At 39.7% G+C, this 19,896-nt stretch overlaps 2 protein-coding genes across 2 annotated transcripts; one reads left to right on the top strand and one right to left on the bottom strand.

Moving 5' to 3' along the window:
* Window positions 1-2,106: 2,106 nt before the first annotated feature.
* LOC105391303 (zinc finger protein 93) lies at window positions 2,107-12,275 on the top strand. The gene is made up of 11 exons (XM_011562767.3): window positions 2,107-2,288; window positions 2,384-2,494; window positions 3,205-3,942; window positions 5,511-5,641; window positions 5,952-6,026; window positions 6,484-6,619; window positions 7,411-7,523; window positions 8,250-8,403; window positions 9,306-9,437; window positions 10,890-11,087; window positions 11,966-12,275. Exons 1-11 carry the CDS (start codon window positions 2,184-2,186, stop codon window positions 12,215-12,217), a joined length of 2,145 nt encoding a protein of 714 aa, XP_011561069.3. The 5' UTR covers window positions 2,107-2,183; the 3' UTR covers window positions 12,218-12,275.
* An 817-nt stretch (window positions 12,276-13,092) lies between these two features.
* On the bottom strand, window positions 13,093-19,686 carry LOC105391317 (oocyte zinc finger protein XlCOF6-like). The gene is made up of 12 exons (XM_048629554.1): window positions 19,474-19,686; window positions 19,265-19,375; window positions 18,220-18,903; window positions 17,815-17,942; window positions 17,258-17,332; window positions 16,872-17,007; window positions 16,155-16,261; window positions 15,523-15,667; window positions 14,812-14,961; window positions 14,276-14,467; window positions 13,712-13,813; window positions 13,093-13,319 (listed from the first exon to the last, which is right to left on the bottom strand). The coding sequence occupies exons 1-12, from the start codon at window positions 19,576-19,578 to the stop codon at window positions 13,215-13,217; spliced, it is 2,040 nt and encodes a 679-aa protein (XP_048485511.1). The 5' UTR covers window positions 19,579-19,686; the 3' UTR covers window positions 13,093-13,214.
* Window positions 19,687-19,896: the final 210 nt, after the last annotated feature.

Below are 19,896 nucleotides of genomic sequence, written 5' to 3' on the forward strand. Positions count from 1 at the left end.
ACCTAACACGCTCCTCCTCACTTTGCTCGTCGTCGCACCTATCTTTAGGTTTTGGTGCTAAGGGGTTTTGACATTATTATTATTATTGACGCTATGTGGGGAGACGCTCCGCTCCGCTTCGCTGCGCTCCGCTTTGGTTTCGACGAACATGTGCACCTAACACGCTCCTCCTCGCTTTGCTCGTCGTCGCACCTATTTTTAGGTTTTGGTGCTAAGGGGTTTTGACATTATTATTATTATTGACGCTATGTGGGGAGACGCTCCGCTCCGCTTCGCTGCGCTCCGCTTTGGTTTCGACGAACATGTGCACCTAACACGCTCCTCCTCGCTTTGCTCGTCGTCGCACCTATCTTTAGGTTTTGGTGCTAAGGGGTTTTGACATTATTATTATTATTGACGCTATGTGGGGAGACGCTCCGCTCCGCTTCGCTGCGCTCCGCTTTGGTTTCGACGAACATGTGCACCTAACACGCTCCTCCTCGCTTTGCTCGTCGTCGCACCTATCTTTAGGTTTTGGTGCTAGAGGGTTTGACGGTGTTGGGTAATTAAACACAGATTATGTTATTGTATGTTAGTATGTTTTATGTACTTTATACTAAATGATAGTATATATTTTAAACGATATACGTAATGTATGTTATACGAATTGATATTAGTCCTCGTAAGTATTATATATTTTGATATTATATAAAATTTATTTATTTATTTATTTATTTATTTTATTTATTTAATAACTTAAACCTATCATTACAGCTACTCCAATGCGATAGGCAAGCAAACAATTTTTAGTTAAAATTAAACCCTATATCTTATTATTTATAACATAACACAGCACGTATGAACAATTCCTATTGAATTCGACCAGAGAACAGTGAAACAAATCCAACCCCTCCGCTACAATGTTAAGCGCGCGCAGGGCGCGGGTGAGGGGGGCCTCCCGCAGCAGGTTGGTCCTCGCCGCCGGCTCCGCCAGCAGCCGCGGCCGCCGCCGCCGCTCCACGTACCTGTCCGGGACATTTAAACTAATCCTACTCAATATTGCAGAGTTTGATGTTCTACCATTTAATAATCTAAATAAATATGTCATCAACGCTAGTTCCCTTCTTACCCGTAGTTCGTTGTAGCCCACCATGCCTAATACGAACAGTGTTGGATACATCAGGGGATAAAAAGGGTAAACTCCATACTGTCTTAAGTATATATACCGAATAAATTTATTTTGAATTCGCTCCAACATAAGACCATACTTCATCTCATGTGGGGCCCAGATGACTGCATTGAACTCTAAGTGGCTCCTTACCAACGCATTATATAGCGCGATAATGGTTCTAATGTTATTAAAGCCCTGCACCCGGCGCAGTACGAAGCCCAAATTTCTAAATGCCTTTTTACAGATATTAGTGATGTGATCACGAAACGTAAGCTGTGCGGTCAATCGTACTCCTAGATCTCTCACCTCTGAGACTCTTGCCATAGGTGTACCGGCCACCAGGTACTTGTGGCAATGTGGTGATTGAGCTCGACTAAACGAAATGATGACGCACTTCGCCGAGTTGAACTGTAGCTTGTTGCGCTCGCTCCACTCCACCACCCGGTCGATGTCCTGCTGCAGTCTCTCGCAGTCTGCGCGCGAGCTCACCCGCAGGTACAGCTTCAGGTCGTCTGCAAACAGGAGACATGAAGCGTTCTGGACAACCTTGAAATGTACGTTATACCAATTGAATCTTATACCTTATGAAAATATAGATTTTGTTGTTATACGTAACGTTCATTATATGTTGTGAACGTTATTAATGTGAAATTATACATTTCGTTTTTATACGTCGCAATACGCACCCTTCAAGAACTAACTAGTTACCTTTATAAATTTCAAAATAAATAAATTAATACACATTCAGTGTCATCATATGATACTGGCAGAAATTGTTGGCATACCCGACAGAAATCAAATATATTTTTTTCTCTGTGGTGGTGTGGGGCTTTCCGTCACTTTGCTTTGGCCCACAGACCATAGTTAGGTATAAAAACAAAACACTATTTGTAATTTCTATATTTCTATTTTCTATGGAGGTTAGGTTGTTGGCATAGAGAAAAGAACACTACGTTTTTGGTTCACAATTTTTTTGAAGTTCAGACAGTTAAGTTCCTGTATTATATTTTTCTGTACCTAGGTACTTCTCATAATGAGTTTCCAAAATGTGTGTATTGCTTGCTTGGCTACCAATGTGGAGATGTTTAACATGAATAAATCATCTATTAACATTTACTCCAACCTAACCGGCATAACGGTAAGTAATCTAAAAAGAACATTCAATTATCGGTCAAGAAAATATTATAATTTCACACCCTTTAAAACATTATTAATATTATTTAAATGTTACAGATCGCCAAAGAATCCGATTGTGTATGTTTTATATGTTGGGGAATACTTATAAAAATTGAAAGATTTGCATTAGACTGTCTCAGGGCTCACAATACTCTTACAAGTTCAAAGGTAAGTCTACCAAAAAAAAAAACACAAATACGTTGAGGAAAGGTGTGCATGAAAGTCATACTTTACACAAAAAATATTGTTTACCACAATAGATTTTCAATCAGCAGTCACTAAAGTTCATAATGATCCCTGGAGTCACATCCTTTCAGCTTATTATACTAACCTACCTACCGTTTTTTAAGGATGGTATTTATAGGCACAACGTAAAGTCGTCGAAATATAATAGGCCCCTTTGAACAGGTACACAAATTTGCTATTTACTCTTGATTAACTTCAAGAAATACATAAAAAGACACATAATCTGGCTTATTATTTCACGCTGAAAGAAAAAAGAACTTTTAAAGCACCAAAAGTTACTTATTGTTTAGATTTTTCATGATTTAGGTTTGACACCAGCTGTCATCCCATACATTTTAGAGCTGTCCATACGGGCCCATTATATTTCATATATTTCAATGACTGTAGGTAAGTAAGTAATAAATACAAGTTTTTTTATCAGGAGAATTGCATTTGCATAACAAAAATGCTCCACACATTGCTGCTATGGATATAATTATATTATAGACATGTCCACCAAACAGGCTCCTCGCTGCTTTGCTTGTTGTTGCACCTTTCATTTGATATATGATTCATTGAATATGATAATTTTATATAAATAATAAGATAATTCTAAACCAAACATGATAACGGAAAACTTTTTTTTTTCTCAGCAATCAATGGACTACATTTCCCAGCAACATAAACCAAACTTAGGGATCTCATCTACAATCATTCTATGTGATATATCAGACATTGATAATGATGCAAAAGGTTACCCAAATGATCCTGATCCAGACTTAGATGAAAACTCCCAAATAGAAAAAGTTTATTTATCCGATGACAATCATATTGGTGATGATGATGATTATGGTGGTAATGTGCCAACAGAAAAAGTTAATTTTACTAATGATGCCCATATTGATGATGATGATGATGATTATGGTGCTAATGTCCAGCTTTGTGATCTTAAAATAGAGATCCATGGCCACAACTTCATTGTTAGTGGGTTAAGAGAAAAAGAAGATGATAATAAAAGCATAAATATGGACCATGACTATGCAGGTCTGGCTACAGAGAATTTAAATGAAAGTAATGAACATACTGAAATAGAATCGAATTTGGATACTTATGCAAGCAACTCCCCATACCAAGAAACAATGCAGGAGTCTCACAGAGAGATAAAACACATGACTTCTAGTGATAAAAACATAAAACCTACTAAATCAGCAATTGAAATTGACAAATCCATGATGGAGATTGTACTAATGAGTTCTGAAGATGCTGAAAAAGAAGTAAAATTAAGAAAAAAGTCAGATAACTATAAAAATAGTAGATATAAGTGTGACCTTTGTTTTAGAGGGTTTATTTTAGTTAAAACATATAGCAATCATATGACAAGACATAATGCTGTGAGTACTTATATTATACACTTACATATTTATCCCCTTATTCATAGAGAAGTTACAGAATGTTTTAACTAATAAACTGTTTTGTCCCTCTCCGACAAAGAAAACATATTGTAACTATTCTATGAAAAGATAGATAGATAGGGGGTTAGTATATAGATTGCAATCAATTCTTATTTTTTAATATCTAAAACTAGCATATTTCTACTATCTTTGCTTCACCTTAAATGGTTTACTATTAAAGAACTGAGATTTTAGACTTAAAGTTACCCTAGGAGAATCTTATAAATTATTTTATATTCTTACCTCAAGAGGTAAAAACTGAACCCTTAAGGTCCACGAGTCTAGGACCTCCGGCGACATTAACCTTTGTTTGGCTGGAGTATCACAGTGGCAAGGCAGTATCCCTGCGCTCATACAGAAGTTACTCTTGCTTCGTCACTGTAGCCGAAGCCACTCGGCTCGGAAGTGTACCTTAACAGAGCTTTCGTCTAAGACCATAGAAATAAAAAACAAATGAGTAGCTTTATTATATATGTCGCAGGCATCTGGTTTAATCTCCTTTTTGATTGAACCGCTAGCCCGTTCATTGGATGGCGCTATTCAGTTGTATGACTAAAGGACAACTCGTCAAGTCGTTGATTGTAACGTTCGACGTCTTGACTGAACGTCATTCAGCGAAGTCGTTGAATGGGATATAGTATAGCAATTTTTGTAATTTCTGGTTAGGGTGAACATGACCAGACAAGAGTCAACAAAAAGACTATGTTACAAAGCTCTTATCTCACAAATTAATTAAACAATAACAATAAACGTACCTTCATATTGTTGTTCAGTCCTATCCAGTTTCGCCACAATTTTTTCTTTGAAACTATCCGCCCGCGGCGTAATAATAGGTAAATCCATGTTGTCACACTATTTTAACACAAATAACGCACTTAAAAGCTAATTTATTTGCAAAAAACTAACAATATAAGTGCTTTATGTGTCAGCTGTTAGCTGTTAGACGCCATGTTTGTTTTATTCACCACCTGACTGATTTTAAGTCAGCTAAGGCCTTGGTCTCCTATTTACGCCGTAGTTCGCGTCCAGCGTCACGCCGTAGGCCGCGTCACAATGCTCACTATAGAAATGTACTGACGCGGTCTCCCTCACACGCCGACGTTGGCGCGTAGATGTTATGAGTATCGTGACGTGGCCTACGGCGGTGACACTTGACGCGACCTACGGAGTAAATAGGAGACCCGGGCCTAACTAGTTGGACGTTTTGTGACGCTTGTAGAATCAACGTTCGGCCTAGTCATACAACTGAATAGCGCCATCCAATGAACGGGCTAGTGGTTCAATCAAAAAGGACATTCAACCAGATGCCTGCGACATATATATGCTTAAAATATACTGATTTATAAGGAGGTTTACCTCGGGAATCACTGACCTTTATTTGTGTATACATAGAGGTACTGACTACTACTAACCTCTGTCGGGAATGCATTAGTGCTTATTATGTATGTAACAAGTGTATCATTTGTTGGTCTTCTAATAAATAAATTACAGTTTTTGACCCTTTCCAGGAATGTGGAGATTATGAATGTTACTATTGCCATGTGAGAGCGCAATCGCCAGAAGCCATGAAAAAACATATCTCCATTCATCACATATACAAATACAGCTGTAAACTGTGTAACTATATCTGCTTCGAAAAGTAAGAGCGATGGTATAAATTGTACTTAAATTCCAAAGAACTCATTGGTACATGTCAGTGCCGGGATTCGAACCCGCATCTCCCGCGTGAGTTGCGGGCGCTTACCCGACTGAGCTAACACCGCTCTTTTATATTATTATTCACTTAATATAAGTAGTCTTTTAGTACTATTATAATATTTGACCGGATTTTCCGCCCTGCTATGGCAGAAAAGTTTAAAGGGCTCTACACACACATTTGCCGCAGGGGCAATCTAAAAGGGTTAACATAAAAAACAATATCATGTACAATTGAACATTTTATGTTTCAGATATCAAGCAATAAATCACATCAGACACCATGAAGGCACGAATTATGAATGCGAATATTGCAACAAAATCTTTCAGTAAGAACCTTGGACATTTTTGATTTTATATTTTCTACTCAAAATTTCCTCGCCTCGGTTAGATTACTAAATTAAATAAGTTTTAATTTTAAAGTGCAAGTTGATCAGAGTTTCTTCACTTATTCAACGTAAAATATTAAAAAATATTTGCCTCGTCAAATATTTTGCCGGATTGGGAGGTAGCCGCATTGGATCGGGATGAGTGGAAAATTAAAGGGGAGGTCTTTGCCCAGCAGTGGGAAAATACATAGACTATTTAAAAAAATAATTTAAAAAAATTATTGTCAATATTATGAGTACCACCATTTCACAAAGGCTGGAGAAGAAATGGCGAAAGAAACTCCTCGAGCATCTTCTTACTTACACTTCATTTTACCAACAGCCTTATCCTTGGTTTTCAAATTCATTGTTACAGTTATTACACCTTTTTATTCTATCATTACATTTGTGTTCGCAGGCATCACAACACCTTGTCAGAGCACATACGGAAGGCTCACAGCTCAGAGACAAACGAGGTGTTGTGCGTTTTTTGCGGAGCCGTATTAAGAACCAAAACAGGCCTCAGTTGTCATATTACACTATTACATCCACAGGTACATAGTTCATTTATAATCATAATAACCAACGCTAAAAACTCCGGACATTCAACACTTAAAGTCGCATAACTCTTGAATGGCTAAGCTGATTAAGAGGACAGTATACCTTCGCGATTCTAGCGAAATAGGTATTTAGGAAAAGATTTGATATCACTTGCGCTCTCATGCCACGGGAACTGGTGCAATAGAGATGCTCTGCTGCACGCGACTGACAATAGGTACTTTTCTTAATGAAATTCTAGTTTCGGGAGAAAACGTTTTACACTAACTAATTATCAGCCAATCTTTTAGATTTTGGTGTCAATCGCTTCAGCATAATATATTCTAGGATTATAGGTTTCGCTTTTTTTTTAAATACATTGTTATTGTTAAACCAACGGCTTGATTCAACACACAAAAATTACGTTATTTGAGGTGCCTATAACTTTGAAACTATAAAAAAAATCGGAAAAAGAAAAAGCTATAAACCTAGTTATTCCTTGTGTCAATAACATACTAAAAAATCTTGGAGATTGGATAATATTTAGAGGTAGTAAAACGTTTTCTCTTTTTGTATGGACAAGCAAGTGCAAGTGCACGAGCAAACTCTCCTCTTAAGTTGGAAGATTGTTTTGTGTTAAAAGATTTGTAACTACTCAATGGATTGTTTGGTTATCATTAGATTGAACCGAAAACGTTTATCTCGGTTTGACAGTAAACAAAATGCGGACAGTATTTAGCTTTTTCTTTGTATGTGTCACTCCATCTAGTCCATATTGTTTATGAAAGATTAAAAATGAATAATTCAGTTCCAGGAGAGTGCGCCTCGCTTGGGCCCTACGTGTGTGCAGTGTGATGTACAGTTCTGTACCGTCGGCGCTTACAAGAGGCATCTGGTGCTCTCCAAGAAACATACTGACAGGTTAGTACTGAGCCCCTATCACAGGCTAACGTGGCAATACACTTAAGTCGTCGAAATATAATAGGCCCGTTTGGACAGCTACACAAATTTGCTATTTACTCGATGAAATACATAAAAAGACACATAATCTGGCTTATTTTTAAACGGCTGCAAGAAAAAATAACTTTTGAAGCACTAAAAGTTACTTATAATTTAAATTTTTTATGATTTAAATTTGACACCAGCTGTCATCTCATACATTTTCGAGCTGTCCAAACGGGCCTATTATATTTCGACGACTATAGCGTTGTTCGATACTACACAAACATATATTATGGAAAAAGAACAGCGCCAACGTTGTCACTTTTTTAACTAACAAATTTGCCTTACATTTTGACAGTGACAGTTGACGATACGCAACGTATACGGATGTTCGAAAAGTAACTACCTACGTTGGCGCTGTTCTTTTTCCATAATGTTGTTCCTCGTAGTGAAGCTGCTTCCGAAGCTTGGTGACGCGGGTTCGAATCCGGCCCAGGGCATACATCTGTGTGATGATGATGATGATGAGCATTTGTGTTTACTTTATATCTGGTTGTCATTAATCTATTTAACATGTGTCAATCTATGTATATTTGTTCATATATCAGCTGTCCGACACCCATATCTTGTGATATGCTCTGCCTAGTTTATATATATAGATATCCCCACATATTATCTATTTATACTGCTGATTTCCTATTCCAGACACAGCTGCGCAGTCTGCAGTTCCACCTTCTCGAGCGCCGCCGCGCTACAGATCCACGAGAGGAGGCACGAAGAGGGGTACAAGGGGGGGCACGCGGGGGGGCACAAGTGGGCACGGAGGGGGTGCAAGTCGTTCCCGTCCGTCTGTGATGAGGTGAGACCATACAAGTGTGTAGAGAAAAAGTTCAATCTAAAATGTACAGATACCGCCCTAAGCGACGGACCCGATTCCCCAATTCTAATTGGTTGGTTCAGTCTCATTTTTTCCCGTCAACAATGTGATTGATCAGGTTAAAGCCAGGGTTATATTACAGCCACGCCGCGTTTTGCAACGCTTAGGACTGCAATCATTCATATAATGATTTGGCTACCCATAGCACAGGGTATCCTAGTTTGGGAGCCAGGAACCCATTTCTAAACCAAATAGGCAAATAAATGTTTTCATTTCATTTCATACATTAAATAGCTAGCTCGGAGACATGCGGGGTGAGCTAAATGTAACCACGTTCACAACAAATATACGTAAATAAATATAAAATATAAATATATGGGGACATCTCAAACGCGGCCATCCGACCCCAAGCTGGGATATGGGTGTTGGACAGCTGATATATCTACACAAATACATAGATAGATAGATACTAAATATAAATATCAACACCCAAGACCCGAGAACAAATATCTGTGTTTAAACAAATATCTGCCCCAGCCGGGAATCGAACCCGGGACCTTCGGCTCAGTAGTCAGGGTCACTAACCACTATGCCATTCAGCCGTCTAACGTAACCAAATGCAGTCCCAAGCGTTGTGACACGCGGCGTGGCTCTAATATAACCCTGGCTTAAGTCAGGTTGGTACACATTATTCAGCTGCCAAAGTTTCACTATAGTGCGCGGGGAACTAGCTGTGAGCGGTGGGACGGGGAGGCGGGGGCGCTTGGACTTAGTAGTAACTGACATTGACAACAAGCGCCCCCGCCTCCCCGTCCCACCGCTCACATACCTAAGGCGCGGCCAGCTAGTTCCGCGCGCACTATAGCTTTTCTCCCGCATTCCAGTGTCCAGTGACATTAACAACACGCGCCGAGTACACCCCTCACATGTTGTCGTGTCACCCGCACTCGAAGGCCGCGAGAGCCGCGCGCCGCCCGAGCCAGTACGTGTGCGAACACTGCGGGAAAGCATTTAAGGTATTTGTTTACTTTTTAATATTTATTTATAAGAATAAGCCAGATGATTGCCGACCTCCGATAGGAGATGTCACCCAAAGAAGAAGAAGATTTATTTATAAACGCTTTATTGTTCACTTACACAAGCAATCCTAAAAAGGAACAGTTACAAATAAAAAACACATATAACGTATACAAAGGCTTACTGCCAAAAAGAAATTTCTTCAAGCCTCCTTCTACCTTTGACTGGGTGAAAGATATATAACATTAGATCGGTGGTAGCTCAGTCGGATAAGCGCCCGCTTCTCACGCCAGAGATGAGAGTTCGAATACCGGCGCTGACATGTACCAATAACTTCTTTAAATTTAAGGACAATCTATACCATCACTCTTACGGTGAAGGAAAAACATGGTGATGAAACCTGCATGTCTAGATTTAGCACATCTAGATACCTATGTGAACCCACCAACCCGTAATGGATCAGCGTGGTGGAAAAAATGGTCCAAGCTTAGGAAGGCAGTTTAAACCTTTGGGATATTCTCCACGTTCAAGTTCAACTCGAGAGAGCCAGGTGTAGGTACTTACGCCCCCACAAAGAGTAGAATAGTAGACGTAAACTTTCCATAACCATTATGTGAGTTCACATAGTTATACTATATCTCCGCAGAAACACTGTGACCTAACCTACCATCTCCCAAGCCACACGGGCGCGGTTCCAACACCCGTCACTCGTGTCCCGCCACAAGAGAACGCACCATAGCGGAGCCTATGTTTACAAATACATACTTTGACTCTGACTTCGATATATAGAGTACTAGCTGTTCCCGCGCGCTTCGCTTCGCTTTAAAAAGTTTTCCCGTGGGAATTCCGGGATAAAAGTAGCCTATGTTCTTTCCCAGGGTCTAGACCGCCTGTATACAAAATTTCATTCAAATCCGTTCAGTAGTTTTGGCGTGAAAGAGTAACAGACAGAAAGACACAGTTACTTTCGCATTTATAATCTTAGTTAGGATTAGTTAGGATTGAAACTGGCACTTATTACACTACATTATGTCCCCAGAAACACTGCTCTCTAACCTACCATCTCGCCACGCACACGGGCGCCCGCCCCTACGCCTGCCTACAATGCGGGGCGCGGTTCCAACACCCGAACCTTGTGTCGAGCCACAAGAGGAGGCACCACAGCGGAGCCTATTCTATTGTATTCTCATAGGGGGTGAAGTTCCTGTACGTGGCTCTCTCGAGTGGAACCTTTGTACATATCCCCTTGATTTCAGCTCAGCCAGCCTAGCTTCCGAGTAAACTGGAGTAGCAGGCCTGGGTGTTGCAATAGCTGAGGTAGGCGCTCTGTTGGTCCAAGAATAGATAATCTTGTTTCTGTAGTAGGTGGACGAGCTAACAGAATATGTTCAACCGTTTTATATTCCACACCTTTATATCGTGTAGTAACTTATCATACCATATCTCCGCAGAAACGTTGCGACCTAACCTACCATCTACCTACCCACACGGGCGCCCGCCCCTACGCCTGCCTACAATGCGGGGCGCGCTTCCAACACCCGACGCTGCTGTCGAGCCACAAGAGGAGGCACCACAGCGACCGAGCCAAGGCGCAGTGTGAGGTGTGCGCCAAGATGTTGAGCTACGACAACTTGCAACGGCATATGCGGGTGAGTTGTTTTGCATGACATTTTACTAACTATCTAGACACGCGGTAACGTGTCAAGCCAAGTTCGAGAAACAGAACTGGCGAGCTGCACCGTGTGTAATATTACACGAACCATTTCGAGCCACTTTTGATCCCCTCATAAATAAAAAACTAATAAATATAAATACATTTTGCTACACGCATTGGGTAAAATTGCATTGAATCTGTTTTATAAAATTATATAATGTAAATCTATATTTTGTAATATGTGATTTAAGGCAATTAATAAATTAAATGAATGAATGAAAGTTCTTTTGTTTTAGCCCCAGTGTGGTGAACATAGTCTGTTAGATCATTAACACCCCCGTTACATTGTAATGTGATTAATTATACGTCATCTACATATTGAATTCTTGAGTGATATGTCAAAAGTCAACAACTAATCCCTTGTTATGATCTAACAGAGTATGGTGAAACTGGGGCTTAACCTAAATTAACAAGATGGTGAAAAAGATTGACGCTTCTGTGTGTCTGTGGTAGCTTAGCTGCCAAACGGCTGAATCGATTTTTTTTTGTTTTTTGAGTGATAGGTGTGTTTTTGTCTTTTAGTGCCAATGTCAAAATATATTAAATTCATTTGGTTATATTATTATAATTGATTATATTAACGTAAAGGCCTCTACACACCAAAGTCGCTGACCCGGCGGCATAGCCCGGCGGCCTAGTGCCGGCGGGTTAACATAGTACAAAATGAGGCATGATTGTATAAAATGAGGCCGGCGGGTTAAGCCGGCGGCCTGAGCCGCCGGGTCAGCGGCTTTGGTGTGTAGAGGCCTTAACCTACTGCATACCCAAGGTTGACTATCCAAAGTTTCTACTAATCAGTATTTATTCTTGCAGAGTGTACACCAAGGCATTCGGCCGCACAAGTGTGAATTATGCGACAAAGCATTTCACGATCGCTGTACACTCAAGTTGCACATCAAATGTACTCACGATAAGGTGCCGTGGCCGAAACCAAACAGGAAAGCTGCTACTAAGAAGAATGATGATGAAAGTGAGATGTCCAGTCGATCTACAAGTGAAGGTGATGACACTGACAGTGAGCCGAGTGCAGTAGCACGCGAGCAATTGGACTTATTTTATGAATAATTATTATTATGTGATAGGTACTTTGTTAGATTTCACAAATAAAAGGTTTTTAAAATGAGTCTTGCATAATTTTCTTTGCATGTTGCCTATTATGTTGAGGTATTTGAACAGAGCGGCGTTACGTGAAATCACATATCGATTTAACATTTAAAATAAATACACAGCTAAATTACTGCAATTAAACATAGTAAATATATAATATTATGATTTATTCAGCATTTCAGGATATTTGTTGCACAGATGAAGTTGTATTCTACGTTTCTACGGTGAAGGGAAACTGCTTCCTATATTTGATCCACCCGAGCAAGACATGGACAAACATAAAGATAGATAATTCTTTATTGCACACAAACACAGAAATTACAACAGGAAATGCTAAGACTAACTGCTTGTTCACAATGTCTGGTTAATGGCTACCTGTTGAATAAAATACATGCTGTCACTCTGTGTAATTATTTTTTACACAGTGACAGCATGTATTTTATCCGACAGGGTAGCCATTAGCTAGACATTGTGAAAAAAGCCCTAAGAGTAATTTCTTCCAGACTACCTCTACTAAACATATTAATTAGTATCACTATCCCGACGCCCCCTCCTTGCCCGCTTGCCGTCGCGTCTCCGCTTGCTGCCGGCGGCACCTTCTAGAGCACGTGCCTCATGTGGTAGATAGATTGATCGAATCCACCCAAGTAATCCACTGGACAACACACACACACACACACACACTCACGCCTTGTACTAATGTACTCCCTTACGGGGTAGGCAGAGGTGCATTTCTGCACCCACTTTTCGCCAGAGTGTTATGTTAGTCCCAATGTAATAGGGGGCGGGCCTATTGCCATTTTACGGGCACATCCAAGACCCGAGAACAAATATCTGCCCCAGCCGGGAATCGAACCCGGGTCCTTCGGCTCAGTAGTCAGGGTCACTAACCACTACGCCATTCGGTCGTCTCTACGCCATTCGGTCGTCTGGACACTGGACAAGTATAAACATATTAATTAGTAGAGCTGTCTCCACTATCGTGATACTCCCTCCTTGGTCTCTTGCCGCCGTCTTTGCGGGGAAGTCGAGTCTTCCTGTTGATGGTGGGCCACGGCACCTTGAAATGAATGAAATCGTTTAGTTATTCGACGTAGAATATTAGAATTACTTGTCAAAAGTCATAATCTACCACCATTTCACAAAGGCCCCGTCATTAAGGAGGAAAGAAATGGCGAAAGAAACTCCTCGAGCATCTTTTCAATTTTTTGCTTATAACTAATACAATTTTACTTATATTTTATCTAGTTAATACAATTTTACTCAAGCATATCCATTTCATTTTTCCAAATGCCTTAGCTGAGGTGGACTAGACCACGCGTTTTTGTCGTTTAGATAATCATTTATACTATAATAAGCTTTACTACATAATGTCGTTTTTACAAAATTCTTAAATTTAGTCTCAGTAAGGTTTAGTGTTTCATTTGACAATTTATTATAAAAGCGTATCACCTTCTCGTGCACGTGTCTCATGTGGTACTTCAGCGCGCAGCGGTCGTGGAACTTCTTGTCGCATTGGGAGCAGTTGTGTGGGAGGATCTTTAGGTGGACCACCTGGGAGAGAATGAAACATAATAATGTATACCTTGTTTCACGGGGAAAGTCATCTGATACAAACAAAAACTAGCCTTATTCAAATTTAATAAGGGTTCTGTCAGATGTCTTTCCCCGTGAAACAAGGTATAGTTGAATAGTTGTTTTATAAGTATATCTGTTGACTAATCACATAGGTACGTAAATAATACATTGTAGCTCCATCAGTAATACCATTAAAATGTTCCAATATTGGTTGCCTCTGCGCTCACTCGAGGATGGTGTGAAATATGTCATTATGGAACCGACTTACAAGCACTAACGAAAAAGTCTGCGTATTCTTACGTACAACCCAGCGCCTCTAGCCGTCTCTATCAGGAAACGAATGACGGGAGATGCATTTCGAAAGCCGACTTATAGCTCAAACATCTCCGTACAACGCGCTCAAGGCACGAGTGTAAAACATGCAAAAGTGCAACTCACCCGTCGATGTTTCTTCAGCGTGTACGAATGTTTAAAGCTCCTCCCACAGTCGGGGCACGCCTGGCGCGGCTGGTGAACTCTCTCGTGCACTCTGAGCTCGGCCGGCGACGCGAAGGATAGTGAACAGTGGTCGCAGGCGTGCGGGCGATGACCCGTGTGGGTACACATGTGGTAGGAGAGGTAGCACGCGAGCTGAGAACGATACAATTTTATGATACTCAATACTCAATTATTTATTGTATCCATAAGTTTTACAGCAGTTCAATATATTAAATTAGAAAGTTAATTCACCCTGTCGGGCACAGCAAATTAAAACTAAATATCCTTAGTAATAAGTTTCAACTATTATATAAGTAGGTATAACATGGTATTACACATAAATTATAACAAAAATATTTTTCTTGTAAATGATTCCGAAAGGGCATGAGTACTCTGGAAAGCTGAACGGGTGCTAAGCGAAAAGGTCAAACAAGCTTGTCGCAAGCCGGTACATAGGACAATCGACCATATCATATTTCACTTCCACTAGCACTTACCGGAAATCCTAAACCGCACACTTCACACACAAACTTTTTGGCAGCCAGTCTTTTGTCATTGTATTGTATTTTCTTCGCCCGAGCGCTGTCGGGGTGCACTGCCAGTATGTGCTGCTTGTACTCCACGCGATCGTTTTGTACCACAGAACACTGTAATGAAAAACAAACTTTTCAGGCGAGCTGATTTAAAAAAGGAGTGTGGAAGTTTCTCTCTTATTTATGAGTGATTATTTATAAGTGACTAGCTATGCTCGCGAGCTTCGCTTCTCCTTAAAAAGTTTTTCCGTGGGAATACCCCGATAAAAAGTGTGTCAGCTAACGCCATAACAAATTCCATTAAAATCCGTACAGCCGTTTTAACGTGGTGAGGTAACAAACATAATACATACACGCACATACTCACAAACTTTCGCCTTTACAATATTAGTAGGATATTAAGAACATTGCTTACCAAATACGGTGATGTTACAGTCCAACTATAAAGTTTTGACAATAAAGAGTGCGATTTTGCAAAGACTTTATCATTGATAGTTATTTACTTACTTTTACATACATTTTAAAAATTAATTACCGATTGATAAAGGATTTTTAACAGATTTGACCTTAAACACCTATAAATATAATAGATCGATTAAATACGGTCTTTAAAAATTAGTGAAGAGCCACTTCCGTTTTCAGGACTTTATAGTTACTTATACTGTACGTACGTACCTCAGGGCAAGGCACGGGCCACTCAATAGGCATGCGCAGAAGCGACCGCGGCGGCCGATCAGTAGACTCGGGGTGAGCTTCCTTCACGTGCTTCCTCAGAGCTTTGTCATTCTGAAACGTGTCGCCGCATCGAGAACAACCGTTGCTGAAATTATAGATATTATAAAATTATGCTTATGGTGGATTACCCGTAATAAAATTGCCTAGTAAAGATCATTTCCTTTCACTATACAGGATGTACTTTCATTGCACTAAATTAATTTCAAGGTTGCATAAACAGATCTAAGTATGTAGGCTAGATATACTGTATTATGTACTATCGAGGAATGGTCTGCCTTAAAGTCTGGAACCGCTTGAGCTCACCCTTGCACGATGACTCGCATACGGGATATTGTTTAGGAACCTCTTCCCGACAGTACACGACTAGCTGCATAAGTAGCTATACACTTTTGTACCTTGTCAATCTGAAACCGTCTATCCATTCATTGAAGCATTGACGGTTCGTCAGTTTGACAAGGTACAGAAGTGTATAGCGACTCATGCAGCTAACGGTACATGACTTTCCGCTGACCTGACGTGGTGCTTGGTGGACAGCACGAGGTGCCTCCGGTAGGTACATGACTACTACTGACCTGACGTGGTGCTTGGTGGACAGCACGAGGTGCCTCCGGTAGGCGGCGTCGCTGCAGAAGCGCGCGCCGCACGGGGTGCACGCCGGGCCCGACCGGGGCAAGCTCTCCTGGAAAAATTGTAGTTATGTCATTGTAACTGCATAGATGACGTGGGTAGCCGAATCACAGGATTAAAGTAGAGATGGGCAGGACACTTGGGTAGGAGGGACGACGGCAGGTGGACTGGGGCAGTCACAGAGTGGTGGCCGAGAACTGGCAAACGAGGAATAGGCAGACCGCCGGCCCGATGGTCTGATGACATTGTTAAGGTGGCCGGTAGACACTGGACTAGACTCGCACAGGACCAGAAGAGATGGCGTGATAGGGAAGAGGCTTATACCCAGCAGTGGGCAGATACGGGCTGATAATGATGATGATGAACTCCATAGCACACTTCATACTACTACTACATTATAACTAAGCCCCTTCTACCACTACGCGACTCTATAGCGACACAACTGCGACGCAACCCTTGGCCGCATACATTTGACGGGTCAACGACGCGTCGAAGACCCTTTTTATAGGCGATCATGGGTTGCGTCGCTTGAGAGTCGCGTAGTGGGTGAAGAGGCTTGTTATAGGTTCATATCAAAATCATATTCATACCAGAATTCCTAAGGGACACTTTTAAAAAAACAACAACACGCATAATGGAAAAGGTAAGTAAAAAATACTTACGAATGAATGCGACAAGCTCATGTGCCCATTCAACCCATTTTTAGATATGAATACATCTCCGCACATTTCACACACGACCTCACTCAGCTCTGAGATGTGACTGGAGCGCATGTGCACTGCAAGAGTGTGGGAAAATCTGCAAAGATAAATGATTATAAAAATTGTGTTTGATGTCCAGAAACGTATGTAAGTATTTTGGATTTAGATGAAGATTTTTAAATTCATTTTGGTACAAACTTGGAATGGGAGACCGAAAACACTTGATTTCCCCGGCAGTACGGTGGTAGACTAGTGCTTAAAATGATGTATCATCTGGTTCAGTAGGTCATTTACACCTTACCTTTTACATTAATTACAATAATTTATAATGAAAATGAATCAATTACCTAAATGTTTTTTCACATATTTTACACACCAGTGTGACACCTTTGTGTTGCTTTATGTGAGACTTTGCTTGAACTCTGAAAATTACATAAATAATAATCTTAAATATCCAGATTATAATATAAAATAAATAGTTTTAACTTTTCATAAGGTATTTTTACTAGTAAGTAGTCTATTTATAAACAAGTGTATTCAAAAATCCTGGAAGTGGAACCTTTGTAATTTATGTTACGTTTAATCAAGTTTACTGTAACATTATTTTGCCAAGCCAGGCTAGCTCCCCACGCTATACAACATTAAGGCCCTGTTTCACAATGTCTGGTTAGTGGGTACCTACCTGTAAGATAAAAAACATGCTGTCACTCTCTGTTAGTATTTTTTGACAGTGACAGCATGTACTTTATCTCACAGGTATCCACTAACCAGACATTGTGAAACAGGGCTTAACTGTTGCAGGATCGTCGGTAAAACGATAGCAGATTATTGGCGTTATTCCATAATATTCCGGTAGGTACTTATAAACAGTTCTAAATGAAAACTTTATAACTTAATATCTCACCTTGCAGAACACACATACGGACATCTCTTGCATGTGAACTTGTACATGTGAGTCCGTAATATATGTTCCTTCATCATTATTCGGGTCTTCGCTTTGATATGGCAATAGTCACATTCATGCACAAAATCCTAAAATCAAAAACACTCTATTCATTTCATTCGCTCTATAGTAAATTATGGAGAGCTCTGACTTGTATAATCAAATGAACTGTAGGTTTTACATTTGTATTCTTTAGTGGTGTAGGTGATAGCATAGCATATTATCTTATTGCATAGCTTTGACAATTTTGATGACTTTCACAAGGTTATTCCTCCTTTGAGACACCACAGTAACATTTTTATGTCCGGTTTTTGATACTTAGTACATCATTTGTTTAAAATGTATAAATATTCTGTAGATACTTACATTATTATGTTTCTTCATATGATTGCTAAGTGTCCTCTGATGGTTGAATACTTTAAAACAAAGGTTACACTTAAAATTAGACGTATCGTATTTATGAGACTGCCTTCTCATCTCAATTTCCCTTTTGGCATCTACTGGGCTCTGTACAGCAATGGTCATAGTTTCAGAGATTTGCTTATTACTAAACAAAGTCTTTTTGTTCAAATTCTTTTTCTGGGACACTTTTATTTGTATTTTCCTTGCTGGTTTGGATTTACCCTCTTTCTTGACAGATTTCAACTTTGTCTTGTCTTCAATATTGACTGTATCTTGAGACTCTTGAGTTTGGATGTCACATGCAAATCTATCAGCAAGCTCTGAATGGTTGAAATCACTTTCAAATTCTTCTTTCAGTTCTCTAATGCCAGGTTCAATAAAGACAGCACCCGGTTTTATGTTTAATGGATTTGAATGTATATTATTTCTTTCTGACTTCAGAACTGTATCATAAGTGTGAACTTGGGCTTTAGTATCACATTTTATAGCATGTATTAAACCTGAATGAAATAGTTTGGCTTCTTTAACATCATTATCATCAGCATCAGTGTCTGACAACACAATTTGATCAGGTCCGAAATACAAAACTTTTGTTTCTGTCAGCTTCAACCTGGGTTCATGGTGCCAGGTGGTCCTGTCATGTGCATGCTAGAATAATAGGGAAGAATATTAAAAATATGTATTATATAACAATAAGAAAAAGAAATGTGTGTAACACACTATATTAGGTATTAATTTGTTTAAGCTAAGTGCCAGTCACAGTTTTCACTCTATAATACCAAAATTAAATATTTAATACATGTCATGTAAGTAAACCCGGCTTCAATTGGTAGATTACCTGATGGACATTATTGCTGATTTCATACTAACCAAATCTACATCTAGTATCCCTTCTGTAGAATACTATTATCACTCTAGTGGCTTGTTTGTCTTTGATTAAAATACTGATTTTGATTCACTAGTGTATGTAAAAGTTATTATGTAAGTACTAATAACTTGTGACACTCACCTCTGTTCTTGTGAGAGTTTCATAAGCTCTGAGACATAGAGATCGAAATTGTTCAATTTTTAAAAGCACATGTGTACATACATAACAGATGTAGTATGTATCATCAATGCTCTGAAAACCAAACACCACAAGTAAAGGTAAGGGTAAAAAATAGAGAGTTATCGAAATCTGATATAGTAAACACTGTAAAATATTCATTAATAACTCACCGTAATACCAGTCAGATTTGAGTAAACACTACGGAATAATTTATTTAAATTGTACATCTTCACATCAGTAGCTAAGCAAGCTATACACACATTTCCGAAACCCATATTATAGAGGTTTTGAGTTCTTTCTCCTCTTTTACACTAAACTCTACATCGAAATCAAAGCAAAGCAAACTTTTCGCGACTTTCGGGAAGAAAATGTTTTTGTTTTGATTGAAGCCACTGCGTTTTTTTGAAGCAAAGTCTAGGTACTCTGTGGCACTTATACTATACTGTGTCACACTCATGCTGGCACCACACTTGGCTATTCAGATTCGTATTAGCAAAATACCAAAAATGTAGCCAAGTTCGGCAATAATTTTGGATTTTTGGGTAGGCTCAAAAGGAATTGAGTCCTCCTTTTCTTTTTGATAGAACAGTGTT

This window comes from Plutella xylostella, chromosome 23, assembly GCF_932276165.1.
Source record: "Plutella xylostella chromosome 23, ilPluXylo3.1, whole genome shotgun sequence".
Classification (NCBI taxonomy): Eukaryota; Metazoa; Arthropoda; class Insecta; order Lepidoptera; family Plutellidae; genus Plutella; species Plutella xylostella.

Bases quoted from the DNA above. Each gene is read 5' to 3' on its own strand.
- LOC105391303 (XM_011562767.3), top strand. From the start codon at position 2,184: ATGAGTTTCCAAAATGTGTGTATTGCTTGCTTGGCTACCAATGTGGAG. The intron at 5,642-5,951 runs GTAAGAGCGATG...TTTATGTTTCAG, and splicing joins AACTATATCTGCTTCGAAAA to ATATCAAGCAATAAATCACA. The intron at 9,438-10,889 runs GTATTTGTTTAC...ATATCTCCGCAG, and splicing joins ACTGCGGGAAAGCATTTAAG to AAACGTTGCGACCTAACCTA.
- LOC105391317 (XM_048629554.1), bottom strand. From the start codon at position 19,578: ATGGGTTTCGGAAATGTGTGTATAGCTTGCTTAGCTACTGATGTGAAG. The intron at 19,376-19,473 runs GTGAGTTATTAA...TTTGGTTTTCAG, and splicing joins CAAATCTGACTGGTATTACG to AGCATTGATGATACATACTA. The intron at 15,668-16,154 runs GTCAGTAGTAGT...CTATAATTTCAG, and splicing joins TCCACCAAGCACCACGTCAG to CAACGGTTGTTCTCGATGCG.